This window comes from Vigna radiata, chromosome 1 (genome assembly GCF_000741045.1).
Source record: "Vigna radiata var. radiata cultivar VC1973A chromosome 1, Vradiata_ver6, whole genome shotgun sequence".
NCBI classification, from domain to species: domain Eukaryota; kingdom Viridiplantae; phylum Streptophyta; class Magnoliopsida; order Fabales; family Fabaceae; genus Vigna; species Vigna radiata.
In genome coordinates this window covers 7,372,234-7,393,839 of record NC_028351.1, presented here as the reverse complement: position 1 = coordinate 7,393,839, position 21,606 = coordinate 7,372,234, and the positions used below count along the sequence as shown (strand labels likewise).

General features: G+C 31.4%; 4 protein-coding genes across 5 annotated transcripts; 2 read left to right on the top strand and 2 right to left on the bottom strand.

Moving 5' to 3' along the window:
- Nucleotides 1-684, top strand: LOC106766780 (non-specific lipid-transfer protein 2). The gene has a single exon (XM_014651538.2). The coding sequence runs from the start codon at nt 98-100 to the stop codon at nt 374-376; it is 279 nt and encodes a 92-aa protein (XP_014507024.1). The 5' UTR covers nt 1-97; the 3' UTR covers nt 377-684.
- Nucleotides 685-1,545: 861 nt separating this feature from the next.
- Nucleotides 1,546-3,063, top strand: LOC111241407. The gene is made up of 4 exons (XM_022779204.1): nt 1,546-1,566; nt 1,677-2,306; nt 2,424-2,546; nt 2,623-3,063. The coding sequence occupies exons 1-4, from the start codon at nt 1,546-1,548 to the stop codon at nt 3,061-3,063; spliced, it is 1,215 nt and encodes a 404-aa protein (XP_022634925.1).
- Nucleotides 3,064-4,649: 1,586 nt separating this feature from the next.
- On the bottom strand, nt 4,650-10,089 carry LOC106775242 (kinesin-like protein NACK1). The gene is made up of 15 exons (XM_014662339.2): nt 9,946-10,089; nt 9,140-9,380; nt 8,928-9,014; nt 8,730-8,830; nt 8,440-8,556; nt 8,144-8,225; nt 7,989-8,056; nt 7,815-7,874; nt 7,615-7,739; nt 7,289-7,487; nt 7,093-7,203; nt 6,918-7,010; nt 5,840-6,787; nt 5,316-5,644; nt 4,650-5,189 (listed from the first exon to the last, which is right to left on the bottom strand). Exons 2-15 carry the CDS (start codon nt 9,375-9,377, stop codon nt 4,862-4,864), a joined length of 2,886 nt encoding a protein of 961 aa, XP_014517825.1. The 5' UTR covers nt 9,378-9,380; nt 9,946-10,089; the 3' UTR covers nt 4,650-4,861.
- Nucleotides 10,090-16,994: 6,905 nt separating this feature from the next.
- Nucleotides 16,995-21,107, bottom strand: LOC106774032. 2 transcript variants are annotated; one of them, XM_014660841.2, is made up of 7 exons: nt 20,954-21,107; nt 20,226-20,549; nt 19,474-19,688; nt 18,972-19,260; nt 18,802-18,887; nt 18,632-18,723; nt 16,995-17,902 (listed from the first exon to the last, which is right to left on the bottom strand). In XM_014660841.2, exons 2-7 carry the CDS (start codon nt 20,523-20,525, stop codon nt 17,655-17,657), a joined length of 1,230 nt encoding a protein of 409 aa, XP_014516327.1. In that variant the 5' UTR covers nt 20,526-20,549; nt 20,954-21,107; the 3' UTR covers nt 16,995-17,654. The 2 variants fall into 2 exon arrangements, with proteins under 2 accessions (XP_014516327.1, XP_022639150.1); XM_022783429.1 differs by having other exon boundaries at nt 20,226-21,107.
- Nucleotides 21,108-21,606: the final 499 nt, after the last annotated feature.

Below are 21,606 nucleotides of genomic sequence, written 5' to 3'. Positions count from 1 at the left end.
CTCAACCGAAAATGCACCATCACAGAAGCAATTAACACATATTCCTCTCTCATTCTCACTCAAAACACAACCCTTTTTCATCCTAATTGAGGTGAAAATGAAGACAGCACACATTGCTTTGTGCACTTTGGTGGTGCTGCTTGTGGCTGAAGTTCAAGTGTCAATGGCAGTAACATGCAGCCCAGTACAGCTGAGTTCATGTGTGAGTGCAATAACCTCTTCAACTCCTCCATCAAAACTATGCTGCTCCAAGATCAAGGAACAGAAACCATGCCTTTGCCAATACGTCAAGAACCCCAATCTGAAGAAGTTTGTTGACTCACCTAATGCAAGGAAAGTTGCTAGCACTTGTGGAACTCCCTTCCCAAGGTGCTAAGTGTTAAATCTGAAGAGGGTTTCTCTGCCTGATTATGCATGATCTTCATCATGATCTCCAAGTGTTCTGGCAAGAGACTAGAGAGTGAAAGAAAATATATATATATTTGTGGTATCATCGTATATGGTGTGGTTTAACGTCTCTATGTTTTCATGTTAGTAAAAATGTACTAGTCTTAATGGATATGTGATGCTTTGCTTTCATGTCATTCATTCCATTTCAGTTCCTTGGTGTGGTCTCATCTTACGTAACGTTAGCTGTTGCAAAAGACTGTATTTATAATTCAAAGAATGATCTCATTATGTGTCCTTCTTAACTCTCCTTTCACTTTCTCTCTCTCACTCAATTTGTCACTGACATTGCTTATTATGACAAAGAATTTAAAATAAATGCCAAGCCATAAAAACAAATGGAGAAAACAGATAACAAAAATGTTATTTGGTTGTGCCGTTAGTAGCCTTAACTATAATGAGTATCCATGATTGTCGAAATGCCATAATATCAAACACCATTTGTCACATTTTCTTGTATTATTTTCTCTTCCTCTATCTAGCACTCTCATCTGGGAAATAAAGTTTCTGTACATGGGAATTGTTCCCTTAGAAAAAATCTTAATCATATATATTAAACATAGACAATCAAGGTTTGTCATTCACGAAAGTGAAAACAATTTTGATTTTGACTTAGCGTCCCGATATTTTAACACCATTCCATTTAACACCGTTTTGCCACTAGTACGTGTCAGGTCCTGATTGGTTGATTTTTTTTTATTTTAAAAATTTCAAAAGTGGTTAAAAAATTAGGAGCAGATTTCAAAATCTTAATTCCTGTTTTGCCCTTGGGGTGTTTCAATAGAGGGAAACGTTTTGCAGGGTTCTGATTTCTCCATCATTTCACCGCCGTTGGCTCTCGGTTTGGCAGTTCTCGTCGTTCTCTATCGTGTTTGTTTTGATGTGCGCTTTCGTTGCCGGTGAGAGTGAGGAATCGTCCTTGGTGGTTCTGTGTGATTTGTTTGATTTGGTGTTGTTGTCGTCGTTCTCTATCGTGTTGGGTTTGTTGTTCGCTTTCGTTGCCGGTGAGAGTGAGGAATCGTCCTTGGTGTTTCTATCCAATTTGCTCGATTTCGTGTTGTTCGCTTTTGTTGTTCGCTTTCGTTTTTGTGGTTCGAAATGGCAACTAAATCTACTAAGGTAAGCGCCTTCATCGTTGGACCTATCGGGGTTTCCTCCCTTTTGTTTGTATTTCACAGTATTAAATGTTTTAGGGATTTGAACATTTGTGGTTGATGTGGTTGATGCAGTTGACGGTTAGGCACTCATTTTCTATTAACTACATATCAACTCTGACGAAGGAACTGACACAGGAGCAAAGGTCTATGATTAGTGAGACTCCTTTTCGTTGGTTCGTAGAGGTCAGTGAAAAAGTTAAGTTAGCTAGGAATATTTTGAGTGAATTAGTTGTGAGGTGGGATGACTCTAATGGTTGTTTTCTAATCGNAGGCAAAGAAATTCCAATGACAGAGAATGATTTTTGTTTAGGTCTAGGGTTGGGTTCTGAAGGTAAGGACATTAAACTGAAAGAAAATTTNTTTAGAAGTTCATGTGTTAAATATGTAGGGATAGACACAAAAGATTTAGACTTAGTTTACAAATGTATGATGAGGAAACGTAAGAAGAAAATTCCTTGTTCTGATTTTTGTAGTCTTTATATTTTAGTTGGGATATCGGAGTTATTAATTCCCAATCGCAGTGGAAGAGTGTTTCAAGTTTTGTATGAAATTGTTGATAATTTAAGTGAGTTGGGTAATTATTGTTGGGGTAGTATAGTGTACCGTTACTTGGTAAGTAGTTTGTCCAAAGCTTCAGAAGGATTGAAGAAAGGAAAAGGCANAAGCAATGTTTACATTGATGGATGCACTTACATGCTACAGGTAATAAGATTAGTTAACTTGTGATGCTGCACTTACATGCTTCAGAATTGAAATTGTGTTGAATTGTTGATACAATGTTAATTTTGAGTAGCGTTTGTGATGATGAATTTTTTGTAGGTCTGGTTATGTGAGAAATTGATACCTCCAAAGGGTGAAATACAAAAATCTCCTAGAATTTTGCATTGGATGAATGTACATTTGGGAGATAACATTGTCAAAGAAGCTTTGGAGAGTGGTGTGGTATGATGTTTANTGATTGNGTTATTAATTTTAAGATGTATGTGTTTTGTGTGTGATAGTATTTGTTTTATTTCAGGTTGTTGATGAATTTGATGTTGGCGGAAGCAAAGATTGCAAAGATGACGAANCAACGTTGGAAAGTAAAGCTGATAAATCAGCATCNGCAAANAAGTTACTGAAGCGAAGCCTCAAACATAGTGTGATGCAGACGTTGGTTCGTCAGCAAAAACTTGTCGCAGAGCTTAAAATGAAGGTTGTTGAGTTGGACAAAGAGGTTGCGTTTGAAAAGTCTAGACGAAGAGGAGCGGATGAAGGTGGACCGAGTGTGGCACGTGAAGATCCTTGCTTCTCCCCGGGAGGCATTTCCCCGGAAGGCATTCCGTCTAGAGCCATGTCCACTGATGCACCTATGACGACTGATGCAGCTGTTTTTGTCAGGAAGGGTTCACGAACAAGGTTCAAGAGCAGAGCTCTTAGAACTCCATTTACTGGAAGTTTAAGAACAAAACATGTGTGACCTGGACATGTATTAAGAGATTTTAAAGTTTTGTACTTTGTTTGGAGATGTTGGTTTCAATTTGTTTAGTAATTTGAATTTGTACAGAGATATTGTTCAATTTTACATTAAAGTTAATGTTTTTCACAATTTGTTGAACTTAATTTCAATGAGTTCTGTTATTGATTTTGGGTAATTGANTTGTTAAAAATTACACTTGACTGATATTGTTGTCGATGTTGGACTTAATGTACGCAACAAACATTGCATGTGAACATGGGCAGCATTGTTGGTTGATTACATTAAACTTGCTTAATTGAAAAAGTATATTACTTTTGATGATATTGCGTTTAGATTGTGTTTTGGGGGTGGATTGCAGATTTAGGGGACCCCAAATTCGTTGGAGAAGGTGTTATGTTGAGGGAAAGTGGTTGGATAAAAGTTCTGAGTGAATTGATGTGAAAAAGCACTTGGTAATCGTTTACCATGAGGTGGTAAACGATTACGCGAACGAAATGGAACGAAGGAAGCCCCTGTTTCATCAAAAGCACCGAGAAAAGGAAAAGAAACCGCGAAACTGAAAATAAATGAAATTTCATTCCAACTTTGCCCTTCCTTCAGAATTAAAAACCATATATTTTTTAAAAGAAAAGCACCCAATGACACACTGACACCTGTCCAGTGTCAAAGTAGTGTCAAATAAGGGTGTTGAAATATCATTTCGCTATATGCCCACTAACATGACACACTGATATATAATCCTCAGTAACAAAGGCTATTTAAAGGCTAGTGAAATATAAAACATAGAGACCTGCAGATCATATATGAGTATTATATATAGATAATTTTCTCAACATATATATATATATGAGTAAATTTTCATCAGTCATCAATGATAAAAATTAATGGCTATTTTAAAATTACATAGCCACTATTAGCTTTAATATTTTGGTCTAAACTATTCTGCACAAGATTTTTAGGTCAAGATTTGTCATTTACTATAATGTGTATACATGTCAAAAATCATTCCTCTCTCACTTTTGTCTCTAACAGGAATCTAGATATGGTGATGCAAATTATCTTTGTGTAGTTCCTCTTTTTGGTTAATGATATTTCTTTACTTGTGTTCTTCTGATAGAATATGGAAGGAAATACTAACCTAGTTGGAATTACCATGGTTCTCCCCTGCCTGCCTTCTTTCAATTAAAAATAAAATGTCAAAAGTCATCTCACCTTCATAATTAACATTATAGATATATATATATATATATATATATATATATATATATATATATATATATATATATATATATATATATATATTTTCAAGATAATATTTTAGATTATGTGGAATACTTCCTAGAACAAAAAACTCATGTTAGCTGTTATAGAAATTTCTTAATGCAACACAGATTTCGGAAAATTCATTTTAGAATGAATTAGAAGTAGCCTACGAAATAAATTGGGTTTGAGAAGTTGGGCTTTAGGCTTAAAATTTCGGGCCCAATCTTGGTCGGTCATACTGGTTTCAGTATCTGAATCAACCCATACCCTGTCTCTTTCTTGCAGCGTTGGTCTCTGAATCATCTGTGTGACTGTCACCAAAAGGTACAATTCCATACATAAAATACAAAAGTAAGCGAAGTACACACATTGACAACATGCTTCTTGTATATGATGGGAATCCAAATGAATTGGATCAGTTTATTGGAACAAAGAACATAGTCCAAAACAATAATTTTGAATTGAGAAATGCGCCAAAATCAATTAGCATTTACAAGACTTTTAATGGTACCGTAATATACAAACATGAAATCTATCACAAATTAAGAAAGTTTGTAATGGGATTCCAGCCCATTAACCATGGCCTCTTGTCGGATGGAAGCACGAAGTTCAGTTCAAACATTTCCTTTGACATGTTCCCTCCTGTTCGAAATCCCACAAGCTTTGCAACTATTTCAGCACTCTCCTGTACATGGATAGGATCATGAGGATCAGTCCAGAGTTTGCAGATAAATTGCATCCTCCTCTGCTTCCCATCAAGAGGAACATCCCATTTCATATACAATACTTCCCTCTCCTCCAACGACAAACGTGATGTCAGTCTCTTGGCCAGAAACTCTCTTTCTCGTTTCAAAGCTCTCATACTGCATAATACAAAAATATATATCATTGAAAAACTTTAATTCATAATGGTTAGCGTAAGTGTTTATGTATAAAGACAGCTTAAACTGCATATAATGTATGTTCATTAAGAGTAAACTGATGAGAACCTTGATGACAATGAGATAGTTGTATGCTCATCCCCAGCATGAGGAGCTGGGCTTGCATTCCCATGTTCTGCTAGTTGTTGTTGCAACCATGTCAAACGCCTTAGTTCTACTTCCATGTATATTTGATCAGCTGGATCTCCCTTGAATAACAAATAAAACTGGGTCCTATGGATGATGGAGACATAACATAGATCCCATAATTCAAGGATCAGCTGTCGTTGCTCTTTAAATGTTATCTGCCACGGGACCTGGGGTTCCTCCTGTTCACATGGGTACTCTTCGTTGTCTATATTGTGACCATTTGCTTCGTTTGCTTCAAGTTCAAGCACCTTGATATCCAAATAAAAAAACATCAAATACATTAAAATGAAGAATGTGCAATGGCATTCAGAGTATGAAGATTTTTTATCTATAAATATCCAAAATAAAAGAACATGAGTCTAAAGCTATTGGAAATTCATTAAAATGAAAAGTATGCAATGTATTGAAAGTAGGAAGATACTTTATCATCCCAGAAAACATACCTGGCAAACAAGTAACTGCTTTTGGTACTGCAGTTTCGCCACACGTTCTTTCAATTCTGTCACATACGCTCTTATACTTCTTACATTCTCCTCTGCTGCATTCTGAAACATTTTCTGCATTTTCTTCACGTTAACTGAACTAGAACGTCGATAAACGGGAGTGTTTTCCTTCGATGAAACATCTCCAGCTTCTTCACTCTTTGTTGGAGTCTCCTTCTCAGACTCAGGCATATCAATTGAAATAATATCATCATTCTCGGGAGCTTTATTTTCAACATCTGGTTCCAAAACTTGCTGTGTAATAGATAATGGTGAGCAGGGAGATCTTAGGAAATTTTGGCGATTGGCAGCATTGCTTGAAGACAAAGGAAGCAACTTTTTCCTCCTGTGTTCCTTTTTATGCTTAGGGGAGGCTTCATTGGGTGAATGTTGAAAGTTATTCGGGAGAGACATCACCAACTTGTCTATGGACCTCTGAACATTTTCAAGCTGCTGTTCAAGATTTGCAATGGTGCTGCCTTGTGAATGAAGTCGGGTAATCTCCTCCTTGAGATTAGCACTGACACTCTTGTTGACAGAAACCATGCAACCAACTTCAACCTCCTTTGGTGTTGTTGACCTGACAGAACGCATTTCCCTTATTTCTGCTTGCAGTTTTGCAATTGTCTCAGCTGCATCTTGGTTACCTAATCTATGACATGCCACTTCCTTTTGTAATACTTCCAAGGCTCTATTGGCTTCTTCGCCTAGCTGCTCTTGGAGATGCTCAAGCTTTCGAATTTCATGCATAAGGGTAAAAGGAGCAGTAGACGACTGCCTCAAGGACTGTCTTAATGCTGATCTTCTTACGTTCTCACATCCTGGCTCTGGTTTAAAAGATGATAGTGCACCGGTGAATGAGAGGCACTTCTTGACTGGGAGATGTGGTGATTCAACTGGGTTGGAGACCTGAATTGCAAAATGATCTTAAAGTCAGTTGAAATGAATCATTACAAAGATAAAGGGGTAGATAAAAGAGAGAGAGAGAGAGAGAGAGAGAGAGAGAGAGAGAGAGAGAGAGAGAGAGAGAGAAATATACCTTTGGGTCATCCTGAAGCTTTCTGCGTAATTCATCCACCTGAGTTTGTGCAAGATCTCTCTGGCGTTTCAGCTCTTCAATTTCCATTTCCATCTGGAAAAATTCAGGTAACAATATTCAGTACATGTTATGATACTTGTTCCTCCTGATGATCAGTTTTCATTTTCCTATTTACCTGTTGAATTTTCCAATCCTTTTCATTTGAAGGATCGGGAGTGCGCAACACTGCCTCCAGCCTTGCAACTTCCTTTTGTAAATGTTTAACAAGTTGTTTGTCTGATACAACCTATTGATAGAAAACTGTCAAATTTGCATCTTCTTATTTGGAAAACCAAGAAATGATTATTAGCTAACTGTGAACAGATCGTTACCATGTTAACTTGGGCGCTATTTGTTACTTCCTTTGCCCGGGTAGCAAACAAGAGAGTGTTTCGTGATTGCTCCATATGGCTCAGTGCAGGACTTAAAGTACAAATAATGGCAGTGCGAGCATTCCCACCAAGGGAATGTTGCAATATACGTGTAAGCTTTGAATTCCTATAAGGTATATGTCCACTTCTTTTTCCAACACTGCATATGATGATACGAATACTAGTTAGAAGAGGGTGAAAGTAGTACTCAGTTCTAATAGCTCTACTAGACAATATTGTCCATTATAACAACTAAATTAACTTCTGTAAACAGCATCGATCCTGACCTGAGCTTCCTTATAACAGTTGTAAGAGTCATCAAGCTAAGGTTAATATGGCAGCCTTCTTTCAGCCTAGTGCCATCTGCGTGTGTCTGTGAAGCCCTCTCACTTCCAGCAAGATCAACAAAGTTCTGCAATCAGAGACATGAATTACTCAACAAGAACTAATTCATCCAATTAAAAGTAAGCGAGAAACATCAAATTACCAAGGTTGCGACAAAAGATTTCACACAATCTGTATTTTCACGAAGAGTACTTTGAATTGTCTGCAATATACACCAAAAGGAAGAAAAATATGATATTCATATTAATTACGAGAGGGAAAGGAAAATAGGATGATCCTCTGAATTTCAACAAATAATTGTACTACAGTCACTGACCAATCTTATTATCTGGTGAGACCGCGAGCTGTTATCATTTAGAGCAGTTTCGCCAACCTGCCTTTGAGCTGCCAATTAAAATAACTTCAATAAACTAAATTGTTTCAATGCGTAACAGGTATATAACATCATACAAGTATGAAAGTTCCCCCTACCTTCACAGATGGAGATCAAATGTCTCAAATGCTTGTCATCTTTTACTGTCTCTTCCACTAGTTTCTCAACCATAGTACCTTTCTACATTACATGAAGAATATATGGTTAAGAAGGAAAGAAATGAAAAAGCATGCTACTGAATTGCTTTCTCACTAGAAAAGAAAAGACAAAACTTCAAAATATCTTCAAAGATAACGCAGGATATTAAAATATGAAAATTTTAAAATTCATGATCAGGAAGAAACCAAATTGTGAGCTTCCTAGTATTAGAGAAAACACTAAATTGGAATCTTACCTCAGGATCATCAAGAAGCTTCAAACTGCGACCAGATTCTGAATTTAACAAGTCCCTTACATTCTCATTGTATATCTCTAGTCCAGATATTTTTATAGTGAAATCTCTTTCAGGAGACTGTAATAATGCCAATTGAAATATCTTAGTCACGCAGTTCACCAAACTTCAAAATTGTAATATTTTATTACATATAACCAAAACTGAGACAAAATATTCTCTTCATGGCAACAAGAATTCAATTCTATAACAGAAAAGAACGTGAACTACAATGAAACTTTGAAGAAACTTACATTCAAGATATGATTGTAGATATCATTGACAGCCCTCTCTGTTATGCCTCTCATTGTATATGTTTTTCCACTGCTAGTTTGTCCATAAGCAAAAACTGTAGCTGCAAGAAATAAGCATGCAATGGTTATGTAATTCATTCTCCAGCAGATAATGGGGGTTTAGACAGAAAGAAACAAATATCTGAAATAATGCAATACCGTTAATGCCTGTTAATGCAGATAATGCCACATTCTTTACTTCTTCGTATACTGCCTCTGTTACTGAAGCAGGACCAAAAACTTTATCTGCAGGGTAAAAAGCTAGGTCAACAAATATTAAAAAGTTTAAGACATTAAATTAAGAAATGGATAAAAGAAACGATTAATAACTAATCATAGCAAAAAACAAGGTGAGTAATTTCATTTGGTACCAAAAGTAAATGACATCGGTTGGGCAGCCCGTTCTTGTGCAGGTGGTTTATACACAACAGTGTAATCATTGATGCAGTCCCATGCCACCTGATCTTTAGCCAATTGCTCCCTTTTGTTCAAAGGTCTTAACCTTACTGTGACCACAATCTTCTCTTCTTTAGCTCTTGACCCTCCTGGAGTTGATACTGGAGTCCTAACTATCTTCGAAACTGGTGTTCCTGGGGTTTTCAAAGTCATTTTCTAAAAAAAAAAAAAAAAATTAGTGAGAAAATCATCAACAATGAAAACTAAGAAAAATTCAGTAAATAGATCAGTTCATATTTAGGGTTAGTTCATAAGTTCTTGTTCAATTTTCAAACATTGAATTGATTTTATATCAAATGAGATCTCTCCCAATGTGACTTGAATCGTGCTAAAAAAATATCAAACAAGAGAGTTTCAACTAAAGAACATTTGAGTTGAAGATTTTAAAACAAAAAGAAAATGAGACTGAAGTTGTATAGATTCACTATAGAATACTTTAACGGGAAGCATTAAGTTTAGTAAAGGATGAAATGAAATTTAATTTTAATACACCAAACACAGAAAAGGGAAAGATTACATTACATGTTTTTAATTTTATTACATCAAGCACTGATTTTAAGCATTAAACTGAGTAAAAGAGTAAAAAACAGGAAAGTAAGTAAGTAAAGAAAGAAGCACATTAATAATAGAGTCAAATCCTCAAATGGAAAATGCAAAATCAACTCATCAGAGAGTTCAACAAGAAATCGCGAAATAAAAGGAAACTGAAGCATAAACTCACATCAACCCTAGTTGAGTAATTTCTTCAACTCAGATGTAGAAGAAGGAGAGAAGAGCGAAGCTGTTGAGAGTTGAGTTCAATTGGAAGAGCAATGGCTGTGTGTGGCAATTGTGATGATTCAAATGATAGATAGCGCATTGATGTGTGTGCACGACCCCACCATTTCATTTGAATTTGGGAACTCTTCCAACGGCTAGTTTTCTTTTTCTTTTTTCTTTTTTAATTAAATAATATCTATTACACTATAGTTTTAATTAATTGTTATTAATTTAATTATAAGTTATTCCAACGTTTTCATTTGCCAGATAATAATCATTGACGGACACTCAAGCAGTGGGACCTGTTTTGAAAACTAACGTTTTCTGTTTTGTTTCTTCTGAGATGTTTTATTTTTTTACTTGCTTTTATCAAATTTAAATTTTTTTTCCGACAAAAAATGTCAAAAAGAATAAAGGGTTCTTCTTCTTTGATTTTTGTATTTTAGTCTTTTTAATCTTTGTATAATTTTATCTTAAAACTTATCTCCAAGGATATTGGGTAAATATTTATATTTATAAACTTTAATTCAAGTAATACTGATTTTAAAAAGATAACTTTTATTAAAATTAAGTTTAAATAAAGTGGACAATGCATATAAACTTATATTTTAATAAAAACTTATATTTTAATAATAAGATTTGTCAATATAATTTTCAACCAAATAGTGCTTTGTTTTCCTTCTACCAAACTTACTTCTAAAGATAAATAATCAAACACTTTAACAAATTTAATGTGGTTTTGAGTTTTGCAGTGTTCATGAAGTTCAAACATGATAAAATAAAATTTGGAATATCGCTATTGAAAATATTAAGCATGATAAATGGATAAATCTAAATTATTTGTATAACTTGTCAAAAGAATTATAATTTTAAGTTAGTTATTTTAAGATAAATATTTTAATCTTACAAATTTACTATGTTTTTAGTTTATAAAAAAATATTATAAATTGTAAAATGGTAAGTTTTTCAAAATTTATCATGGAATTTTATATAACTTAGTAAACAATATACAATGTGTAATATATATATTATATAATGTTATAGTTGTAGAAACTATAATTACTACATATATATAATCATATAAAATTATAATTTTTACAATTATATAACTATATTTTACCATAAAAAAATCATATAGATTATACCATTATATATTTTATTATTGATCTTTGCGTTATTTTTATATTAGGGTTAAAAAATACATTATTTAACTAAAATATTTAATTTATAATATACATTTATTATAAATCTTTGAAGTTGATATTTTTTAAAAATTTAAAATATAACTTAGTTTATAATTACTAATATATATATATATATATATATATATATATATATATAAATTATAATTAAACATAAATTATAAGTATCTTTTACAAAAAAAATTGTCTACGTAATTAGTAATAAAACAACAAATATCTTATTATATGTAATGAAGTTATATTATTATCACAGTATTAGATTTCAATTACTAACTAATAAAAACTTTATTTGAAAATGTGGAACCCAGGTTGAGAATAGAAAGAAGAAAAAAAAACCTGAAGCATAATTATGTAACTGAGAAAAAAGATAATTAATATGATTATAGAGTGTTATAAATTAAATTGAAATTCAAAATTTTCTATTTTAAATTAAAAATAGAGTTCCTAAGTTATTTCTTCATCTTTTTCAATTTTTACAAATTCTTACACAGATATAAGAATATAACTATTGTGTTTTTCTTGAAACAATATACAAATAATAAAATTTTAATCTATATTTATATATATATATATATATAAGAGATTTTTCTTTTTGATATTTTTTATTTTTCTATTTTTATCTGTAAGTTATTGTTTTATTTAAATTTAACTTATTTTTTAAATTTAATTATTTTTTAAAATTAAATAAATAAAAATAATTTACTAAATAAATAAAAATCAGTTATGAAATAAATAAAAATAATCTATTAAAAATTATTTATATTTATTTTAATAATTATAATTTCATTATTTTTTTTATCATACTATGTATGAGTTTTTACTAGTTATATATAATTGTATATAGTTTTTAATATTTAGTTGATAAATATGTAATTGTTATTTGATATTTTATTTTAAAATTTAAATAATTATATTTTTTATAGTTAACATTGAATAAAAGGTTTTAGTTATTGGTGACTAACAAAAGTGAATTATTCTAAAGATGATTCAATATGTCAGAGAAAAAAAAAATAGCTCGTATTATCTTATGACATGAACTCTTTGATTTTATATAAGAACTAAACATTATTATGCTAAACTGAGATTATTATTTTAATCTTTCAAAATTATTAATCATTGAATTCAACCCACTTCACCAACTTTATTCCAATGTTCAAAAGTCAGGACCTAAATAGTGATATTATTCCTTCAAGTCATATTCATTTAATAATTATACTTCACCAACTCTAGTCAATAATTATATTTACTAACTCTTTTAATAATTTCTGCAGTGCTACATCAAAATATATACTTGATTTAACACCACCAACCCAGATACCCTGATATTGCAAACTTCGTTAATTAAGATATACATTTCCATTTGAGATAAAATGGAATCTCAAATACAAGACATGTCACCAAGAATCACAAAGCATTGAATAAAACCTAATATGATATTATAGACACTCTCATTATTTTCTTATTAATTCAAGTTGAAAATATACGTGAATATTACACACAAAATTAAAAAGATGATATACAATACGTGTAAGTACAGACGAGAAAAACAAAGACAAAGTAAAATTTGAAGTAATGTTTATGAGATAAGAGTTTACAATGTTCTAAAAGTTGTCTTTTATACTATACATAAGATTTCAGTTCACATGTTAAGATATTCTATTCACAAATACTTATTTTGTGGGATCAAATAATGTAAAACATATGATGTTTGTGAAATAATAACATACTACACATAAAAAAATTCTTCTAACGCAATACATTTCGATTGTGATGAAATTGAAGGATAAAAAGATGTGATAGTATTTTTGTAATTTTATAAGCATATAAGTTTTTGGTTAAAAAAGTTTAAAATCATAGTGTATCTTTAATATCGGTTGTTCTCACACTCGTTGTGATAGGGTTTTACAAAACTAACAATTGAAAAATTTTCAATTGATAAATTTTTTGTACAGGATTTATGACATCAGTTCTATGCAGAACCGTTGTCATAGGATCCTGCGAAAATAATAATTTAAGATTATACTTCGATTATACCATGAACCGAAACATAAAGTTTGAAACAAATTTCAAAATTTTCACTGAAAATATTATTTTTTTATTTTTTTCAGAAGGTTTTAAGCAGTGGTTCTTAGTAGAACCAAGGTCATATAGTCCTTATTGCTTCGGTTAATAGAATAACCAACATAATATATGTTCCTAGGGTTATATTTTGTGAAATAATCGAGCTTCCTCTTTCACATTTCTTCTTCACTTTCTCTACCCTTTTTCTTCTTCTCTACTCAAACCCTTTATACGACAAAGCTTTCAGGGATCGATATAGGTAACAACTATGTCGACTATCATGGTGTTGGAATATTTTTTTACCCAAAATCGATATATAATATGCTCAAATCGGTCAACCGGAGCAAATGTTATAATTGTTTAAATTTCTATGACAATTTTTAATTTTTTATTTATTTTAAGGGTTTATGGCAATGGTTCGTAAGAGAACTACTGCCAAAAATCCATTTTTTTTTTTTTTTAGGTTTACTACTTCGGTTCTTTTAAACTGAGATAAAATCATGACCTTTTTTGTTTCAATTGTTAACCGAGATCTAAAGCTTTCTTTTTTTTTATCTCATTTGAATATATTTTAAAATTATTCTTAAATATAAAAAATAATCATTATCGTAACCTTTCGTTAGACTAGTGTTAATTGGATTCATTCAATGGTCTTCGAGATGAAAATATCTCAATTTTGGAGATAGTTTCAAAATTGACCATAATTCAATTATTAAATAATAAGATTAACCTCAAAGATTAGATATTTGCTTAAAAAAAAGTAGATAAAAAAAATTAGTCTTTGAAGATTAAATTAGACAATTTTGTGAAGGCACTAGACAAATCCCTAATTAAATAAGAGAATGTTTATTGTTGCCTTTATAAAATGTCTCTATTGGGTCATTTCATGAATCTTTGAACAAAGAAAGATCTTCCTCAATCAATTTTATCAACTACGTTGTTTTAGGATTGCATTCTTAGATGTGTGTTGAGTAAAACCTTGATAATGAAAACTTGGATAAATTGGAGATTCTTATTATTCTCTTTATAAGCAAACAATTAAAAGTAATAATAAAGGTAATATTGAATTACAATTTTTTTATCAATAAAAACAAATATATCGAAAAGAATAATTGGGTTGTCCATAAAATTTTCTCATTCAAACCATAGAATTTTGCCATTAAACTACAATTAATAGCATATGATGTTTAGTTTGTTTCTTTTTTTACATTCTAATATGAATATGCAAGATATATACTTTTTATATAAAATGTGTTTCTTGTTGCAATTATAACATAAATATATATGATTTCATTGTTACTAAAGATATTTTTTATTTATCTTTTAAAACATTTGTGGTTGTGACATTACTTACATGTTTTGATTTAATCATAAGTAAATAATTACTATTATATCATCTCATGTAGGAAGTGTCATATAGGTTGTCTCATGAACTTCAACTAGCATAAATAGATGATAGAAGGTTATTATAAATACACAAATGCACATATAACTAGTTCGTTTAGTATTTGTTATTATCAAAACTTTATTAGAGAGATTACACTAGAATAAGAGTGTTTAGAGTCTCAATATTCAACAATAATGCAAGTGCAAATTCTATCATTAAATTTAGAATATTGAACCTATTAAACCTTGTTTAACTCCACATGAATCTATAGTTCATTTGGTTGAGTTGTCCAAGCTCTCTTGCATTGAGTTGGTTCCCTTAGGATTAGGTAGAATATGAAGATAGAAAAGAGCTAGGTGATTCTTGAGCTTTTAATTCTCAAGGAGGTTTTTCTTTCTATACTCCCCAATTTTTCTTTTTGAACCCCATCAAACTTGTAATCTTCAAACTACCCCTCATTAAAATATAATAAAAAACCTTGTATCTCATTTTTTTTCTAATATTTTTTTAATTAATTATTATGAAAGGTATTTCCAAATTAAAAAAAAGACATTTTGGAATACTCAATCCCAAAAGTATAAAAAAATACATTTCAAATTGAATGTTCAAAAAAGCATTTTTCGATTTAGAAATGTCTTTCCGAACACTAAAAAAAATGTTTATATTTCAAATTGAATGTTTGTTTATTTATTTGTTTTCAATTTATTTATTTTATATATCTAAAGTATATGCTTTCTTATATGACTATATATGTTCGTGTTTAGAATCATGAGTACAAAAATAGAAAAAGTAGTATGGGATAATAGAAAAAATTATTAAAGTGATAAATGGAGAACACCTTGACACTAGTTTTCCTATGAGGAGTGTCTACACTAAATGGTGCGAATGAAAAGTTCAGATATTATTTTTCTAAGAAACTCACATTTGTTTCTATAAAGTAATTAAATCTATGAAATTAACTATACATTAGAAACTTCACCAAGATTGGATTTTAAGCATCAATTCAATGTGAAAACACTAAATAATATGCTTCTAATTTAACTCTAATGTTCACACCTTAACATGCCTTAATTCCTTAATAACAAGTTTAAATTTTACTATTAAAAGCCCTAATTCCTTAGATGTTTATTCCATATATTTGCATCAAGTCCAAATGTTTTAAATGACTAACAGTTAAACTTTATATCTAAATACAAAATCAATTAGTTATTCAGTCCTAATTAGGATTCTAAATTATTTTCCATTAATTTAAATACCACAAATATATACTTAATAGTTATGTAGTTAATAACAAAAATAAAACACAAAAGTATGAAAAAAAAAGTTTATTCAATAAAAAAAATAAAGATACATTAATCTCAATGAATAAAGAATTAGTTACTCTTAGATATTTTAAGAGTTAAAAAAAGATAGAAAATGAAAATAATGAGGATGTCTTCAACATTCCAAATGCACCTTTTCTTGTCTCTTCCTTAATTCCTACTTCCTACAAGATTTATTTTAAGTTTAAACCTTTTTTGGTCTCTAAATTATAAACGGATGTTCAGTTTAGTCCCTATTTTTAAAAATATAAATATTTGATTCATAAGTTATAAAAAATGTATCAAATGAGTTTTTTTTTATGTTTATGGTCAAAGTACAAAGAACAATCTAAAATGCTGTTATTATTAAGAAACAAACTAGAGTAATTTAAAGATGTAGCAGTTGTTAAGAAACAACCAAAAACATGATTTCAAATCAAAAAAGATTCATTTGATACATTTTTTATAACTTAAAAACCAAATGTTTACATTTTTAAAAACAGATACTAAACTGAACATTCACTCATAACTTAGGGACCAAAAAGAAATTTAAACCTTTATTTTAAATTTAAATTTATGATGCATTCTATTGAAAAGATTTATTTAAATTTATTGAGACAAGAGAACTATAAATAAAAATAAATAAATCTAGACACAACCAATCGAGTGTTCTAGTGCAGGTCCAATATACTATTGGTTTATACAGTCAATATGAAAAGATTGACACAAGTGGTTAAGTTAAATTTTCAAAAAGAAAAGCCAAACATTTATGATTTTGCAGCATCACCAATCAATGCATTGAGTTTCCCAACACATCTTTGAATTCTCAAACATGAAAACTGAACAATATTTCATTGGGTGGGACCATTGACGCTCCAATGTGCCTATTTCACACAGTCCATGTTTTACAATTTTGCCCTAAAAGAGTCATATCAGATTTGGTAATCGGGTGACATGTTATCTTCTTTTAATAATTTTAGAAAACCTTCAGAGCAAAAAGCACTATTTCTCCCCCTATTAATTCTAACCAAACATGCCACTGACACTGCCAACAACAAAATTCATACTTGTCCAAATACTGCAACTTTGATAGAGCTTATGATTAACATCTCGAGAATACAACACTTCTTTTAAAATGGTAAACTATTGTTCAGCCCATGTAACAAGGTGTTCACCAGATACACTTACTTGGATCCACAATAGTACCTTGTCATATTCCATCAATTCTTTTCTAAATCACAACATAACATAACTACAGTATATATTTAGACTGAAAACTCAATCGTTATTTTAGCTCAAAAGTCTGGGAACATCTAGCTTAATCTCACATATTCTTCCCTGAAAACCTTTTTTGTTGCATGTTCTGCTTTATCTTCCCATCCATAAGAATTTTACACTTATGTGACAGTGTTTCTCCACACAAAACCCCTTTTCTTTCTTTTATTTTCACTTTATCCATCTCTTCTTTCTTTTCTTTTCTTTTTTTCTTTTTTTTTTTTTCACTTTAGCAATCTCTATTTCACTCTTGACTTGAGACCAGCTCATCTTTTGTGCTGCTTAAGCTTGGGTAACAGGAAGAGGAATCCACATTAGAAGTGCCAAACCCATCATTCTCTATTGATGGATGGACCATACCAAGTTTGAATTGAGCAATGAACACAGAAATTTAAGGCTAACAGCTTTAGCCATCAGAACGTAATGACATGTTATCTCATTTGGTTCACCTGTGGTATGTGCCATGTGATTTGAAGAACTGATAATCTGGGTGATTCACTTGAAGCTGCCGTAACCAGTTATCTGCATCCTGCAAGAGAGAATTTGCTAGTTGACTCTCTCTAACTCCATTTTGTGTCCATATAGACCCCTTTAACTTGTAGGAAGCCATTGCAAAAGTTGGTAAGGAAATCTTTGGTACACCATCCACGTCTTTTGGATAAACCAAAATTGGACCCTGGGTACCTCCATTTCCTGCAAAATGTAATCAAAAGAAAATTAATAAACATTGAAGTTAAAGTTATAAAACTTAATTACCTTTACCTTTTTTGCAATAAAGCATTACTTGCATGAAAAAGTTTATAAAATCAATCACCAAGAGAAGTAATCTATTACTAGAATCAATTTTCAGAGTGGAATGCTTCTAACAAATTATTCCTTATCAAAGATGAAAGATGAGGAAATAAACTAATGCAGAACATTTGCACTAAATGCACTAATGTAGTTCTTCCCTTTGTTCCTTTTCTTCCTGCTCTCACATTCCTCATAGTCTTAGACTTATTTGATTCCTTGCATGCTTAATGTGTTTGTCTTAATATATGTGACTTTTGATTATTACTTGTGAATTAGCCTTTAATTTTGAAATCTTTAGCATTTATAATCTACATCTAAACTTTAAGACATGCTGCTATGTGCCAGTGTTTGGGATTGAGAAACTCTTTAGATGCCTATTTCATATTTGATTATCTAAAGGAATATTTTGTTTTCATAATCTTACGTTCTTGAGATTTTGTAAACAGGTAAAGAAGAAATAAGTTTAATATGAAAGTACATCTAAAAACAATGAGGCCAAATGTTGTCGAATCTTGGCATTAAAATGCATGAGTAAATCTAGCAATGACATGTACATTAGATAGCTGCATTACGATACGTAAGAACTACAATGTCACTGCATCAAACATAAGGTTAAAGTTCCATGATTACCTGTCAAGGGTGTATGCAGTGTATGGTATGTAAGAAAGCAGGCATCTAAATCTTTTAATGTTGGACCAGTGGGTATTCGATATATAGGATACCTGAAAGATGCATAAAAAATTTTAGATGGCAGAAAATGAAGCAATATTTACTAAAGCAAAAAATCAAGATGTTCTCACCATGCTACAGACATCCAACTAACTGGCAATAAATCACAACTTCTCAGTGACTTGAGGCTAGGATAGTGCCGTGCAAGATCAAGTATCTGTCCAAATAAAAAAAAACATATAAGATGGACTGTTTAAATTAACAGCAAAAAAGCCACACATTAATTGAAACCAGTACTAACCTTGTCAGTCAATGGTTCACGACTATAAGGAGGATCGTGATCAAAATACTCAAAAAGAAGATCTTGAGAATTCCCAGTTTCACTATCATCGCTAGAAAATCCCTCTTGCATTCTATTGCGCTTATCATGTACAGATAGCCTGCTCATTTGAATCCAAACGTCACCTTTATAATGTTGACCATTTCCTTGCGCTACAAAAAGTTCAGTCCTTTTTCCAACTTCACTGTCACTGCTTCCATCACTACTTGAATCTCTGTAATAATCACCATCGCTGTCTTCACTGGTGTACCTGATGACAAAAAGAAAATGAGACATGGTATCGTTACACACAAAAGCGCAGTAGTGCATTCTTCAGAAAAACATACAATAAGACATGAAGCAATGGATTGGCATACTATTGACAACATACAGGAATCAGTCGCCAGAAATAAAGAAGGAGAATAAAGAAAGAATCCAAGTTAAAAAAAAGTTCCTAATGATTGAGATGAAAAATTGTTAATACCTTGACTTAGTATTTGACTTCCTGTCTGATTGACCATATAGCTGAATAGCTGACAAATAAGGAACATAGTATTGGACAACAGATTGTCTTTGATCAAGTACCAGAGGGACTCCTGCTCCATATACACTCCACTCCTTAAACGATTCCCAGAGATCATTTAGGGCAAAGTAAGATTGATACTCTACATCACAAGTCTTCCAACCTCTCATTGTTGTCTACACCCACAACATAACAAAACCAAGTCAATAGTAAGTAAGCCGAGTGGAAAAGGAGTGAAATTCATCAATCTTATGCCTAAAGCTGGTAAAATACTTCCACAAGATTTAGCATTCCAGCAACTGTAAGTCAGATACGAACAGAAAAAAGACCAAAAAACATGTGTTTGTATAGCTGTTAAATTTTAATCATCCAAGATTACATTTATATACATCAGCCAACATGATAACGATCACATATTTTACATATTTCGTTCATTCTGACAAACTGACTCGTGGTCCAGAATTGATATTAAAAATCCACACAGAGTTTTACTACTAACTTGCTTTGAGAATAAAAACACTAAATCATAAATCACTTTACTTCAAAACTCAATTTTAACCAAAATCAATTTTACAAATTCACACTCAAACATACACTGAGTGGAGATTGTTGTACTCTCCAAGTTCAGTAAAGTAAAAACCATCACTCAGAATATAGCTCAACTGCATAATTGCATAAAGGAAAAGTCGCATAATGGACAAGATGGGATCAACCTTAGCTAAATATTGAGCTGGGACTAAAGGAGTTGTGGACCCCAGAAACCGATCAATGTTGCTAGTAGGCTCTACAGAAGAGCAAGAAGATGGTTTGCTCAACAAGTATGAAGACTCCTTGGGATTCCCATTCTCAGAAGCAATAAGTTCCCTCTCTGAGATTGAATCAGCACTCTCAGTTTCACCACCCTTCTCTCTTTGAACCAGTTTACGCTGATTCTGGTTCTTCCTTGCCTTCACCGGAATGTAAAAGTGATCATCACCACGAACACCTCCAAATTGCAAAGCCGTCCCCAACATTTTCCACCACTCTTAACAAAGTAACTTTTCACAAAAAAATAAAATAAAAAATTAAGGAAAATATTGTATTATCAAGAAAAGAAGAAGAATACCATACCCAGACCCAAAAAAGACTAGTCTTTTTTGGTTTTTCCAATGAAGGACCAAAAAACCAAAGAAAATTCAGAAGTGGGTCAATACTCTGAGTTTCTATCTAGACTCTACACACACATACAAAAAAAAAATGTTGTGAACAAACAGAGGATCAATACATGGGAACAGTGGTTATTTTCTGGGAGTTTCTCAGCAACCAAACACCAATAAGGAATAAAAACATAATAGTAACGAAGTTCTGATGAGAATCTGAAGATGACAGAAACCCAGAAGAGAGTTGGCGTGAAGAAAAAAAAGGATCAAAGAATGTGCGAAAGGGAAGAGATGGAGGGTACCTTGATTGATTGGATAAGAAAAAGTAGAATGAATTTGAAGGAATATATGCGTGAAGTAATGAACAGAGACAGAGAGAGAGGGAGAAGAAAAGTTTCTTCTTGAACCACACTGGAACAGAGAAGAATGGGTGTATAGAAAGTTGGTACCACCATGAGGGAGAATATCATGTGCTGAATTTGGTGGGGTTAGGAGCATGATTATTGTGGAAAATACATATTAATAAAAACACTTTAATAAACATAGGAATTAGTTGAAAAATTGGTAGATATGATATCCTAGTATGCAACTATTGCATTTGGTTTGTATAGCAACTAAATATGTTTCTTTTTTTTTTCATTTTTTATCTATTAGTAATACTTTCTTTTAATTGTTTAAATAAATAGCATATATATTTATAAAATAATGGTTAATAAAGTTTTAAGTCCTCTTAATTTTGAATATTTTTAGCAAAATTTTTATTACTTTTATTTATTAGACATTTAATTTTTTTGCATTTTTTAATTAAATTTTTGCTGTTTAATTTTTCACTAATTAAGTAATGTGATTATTATTTTAATATATTATATTATTTTTTTTTTCTTTTGATGTTAAAAAAGTGAAATTTTCTAATTAATAAAATAATATTATGATCTAATTTTTACAAATATAAATA

Bases quoted from the DNA above. Each gene is read 5' to 3' on its own strand.
- LOC106766780 (XM_014651538.2), top strand. From the start codon at position 98: ATGAAGACAGCACACATTGCTTTGTGCACTTTGGTGGTGCTGCTTGTG.
- LOC106775242 (XM_014662339.2), bottom strand. From the start codon at position 9,377: ATGACTTTGAAAACCCCAGGAACACCAGTTTCGAAGATAGTTAGGACT. The intron at 8,226-8,439 runs GTAAGATTCCAA...CATGTAATGTAG, and splicing joins AGCTTCTTGATGATCCTGAG to AAAGGTACTATGGTTGAGAA. The intron at 6,788-6,917 runs GTATATTTCTCT...TTTGCAATTCAG, and splicing joins AGCTTCAGGATGACCCAAAG to GTCTCCAACCCAGTTGAATC.
- LOC106774032 (XM_022783429.1), bottom strand. From the start codon at position 20,525: ATGTTGGGGACGGCTTTGCAATTTGGAGGTGTTCGTGGTGATGATCAC. The intron at 19,261-19,473 runs GTATTAACAATT...TTTTGTCATCAG, and splicing joins AAGTCAAATACTAAGTCAAG to GTACACCAGTGAAGACAGCG. The intron at 17,903-18,631 runs GTAATCATGGAA...TACATTTTGCAG, and splicing joins ACTGCATACACCCTTGACAG to GAAATGGAGGTACCCAGGGT.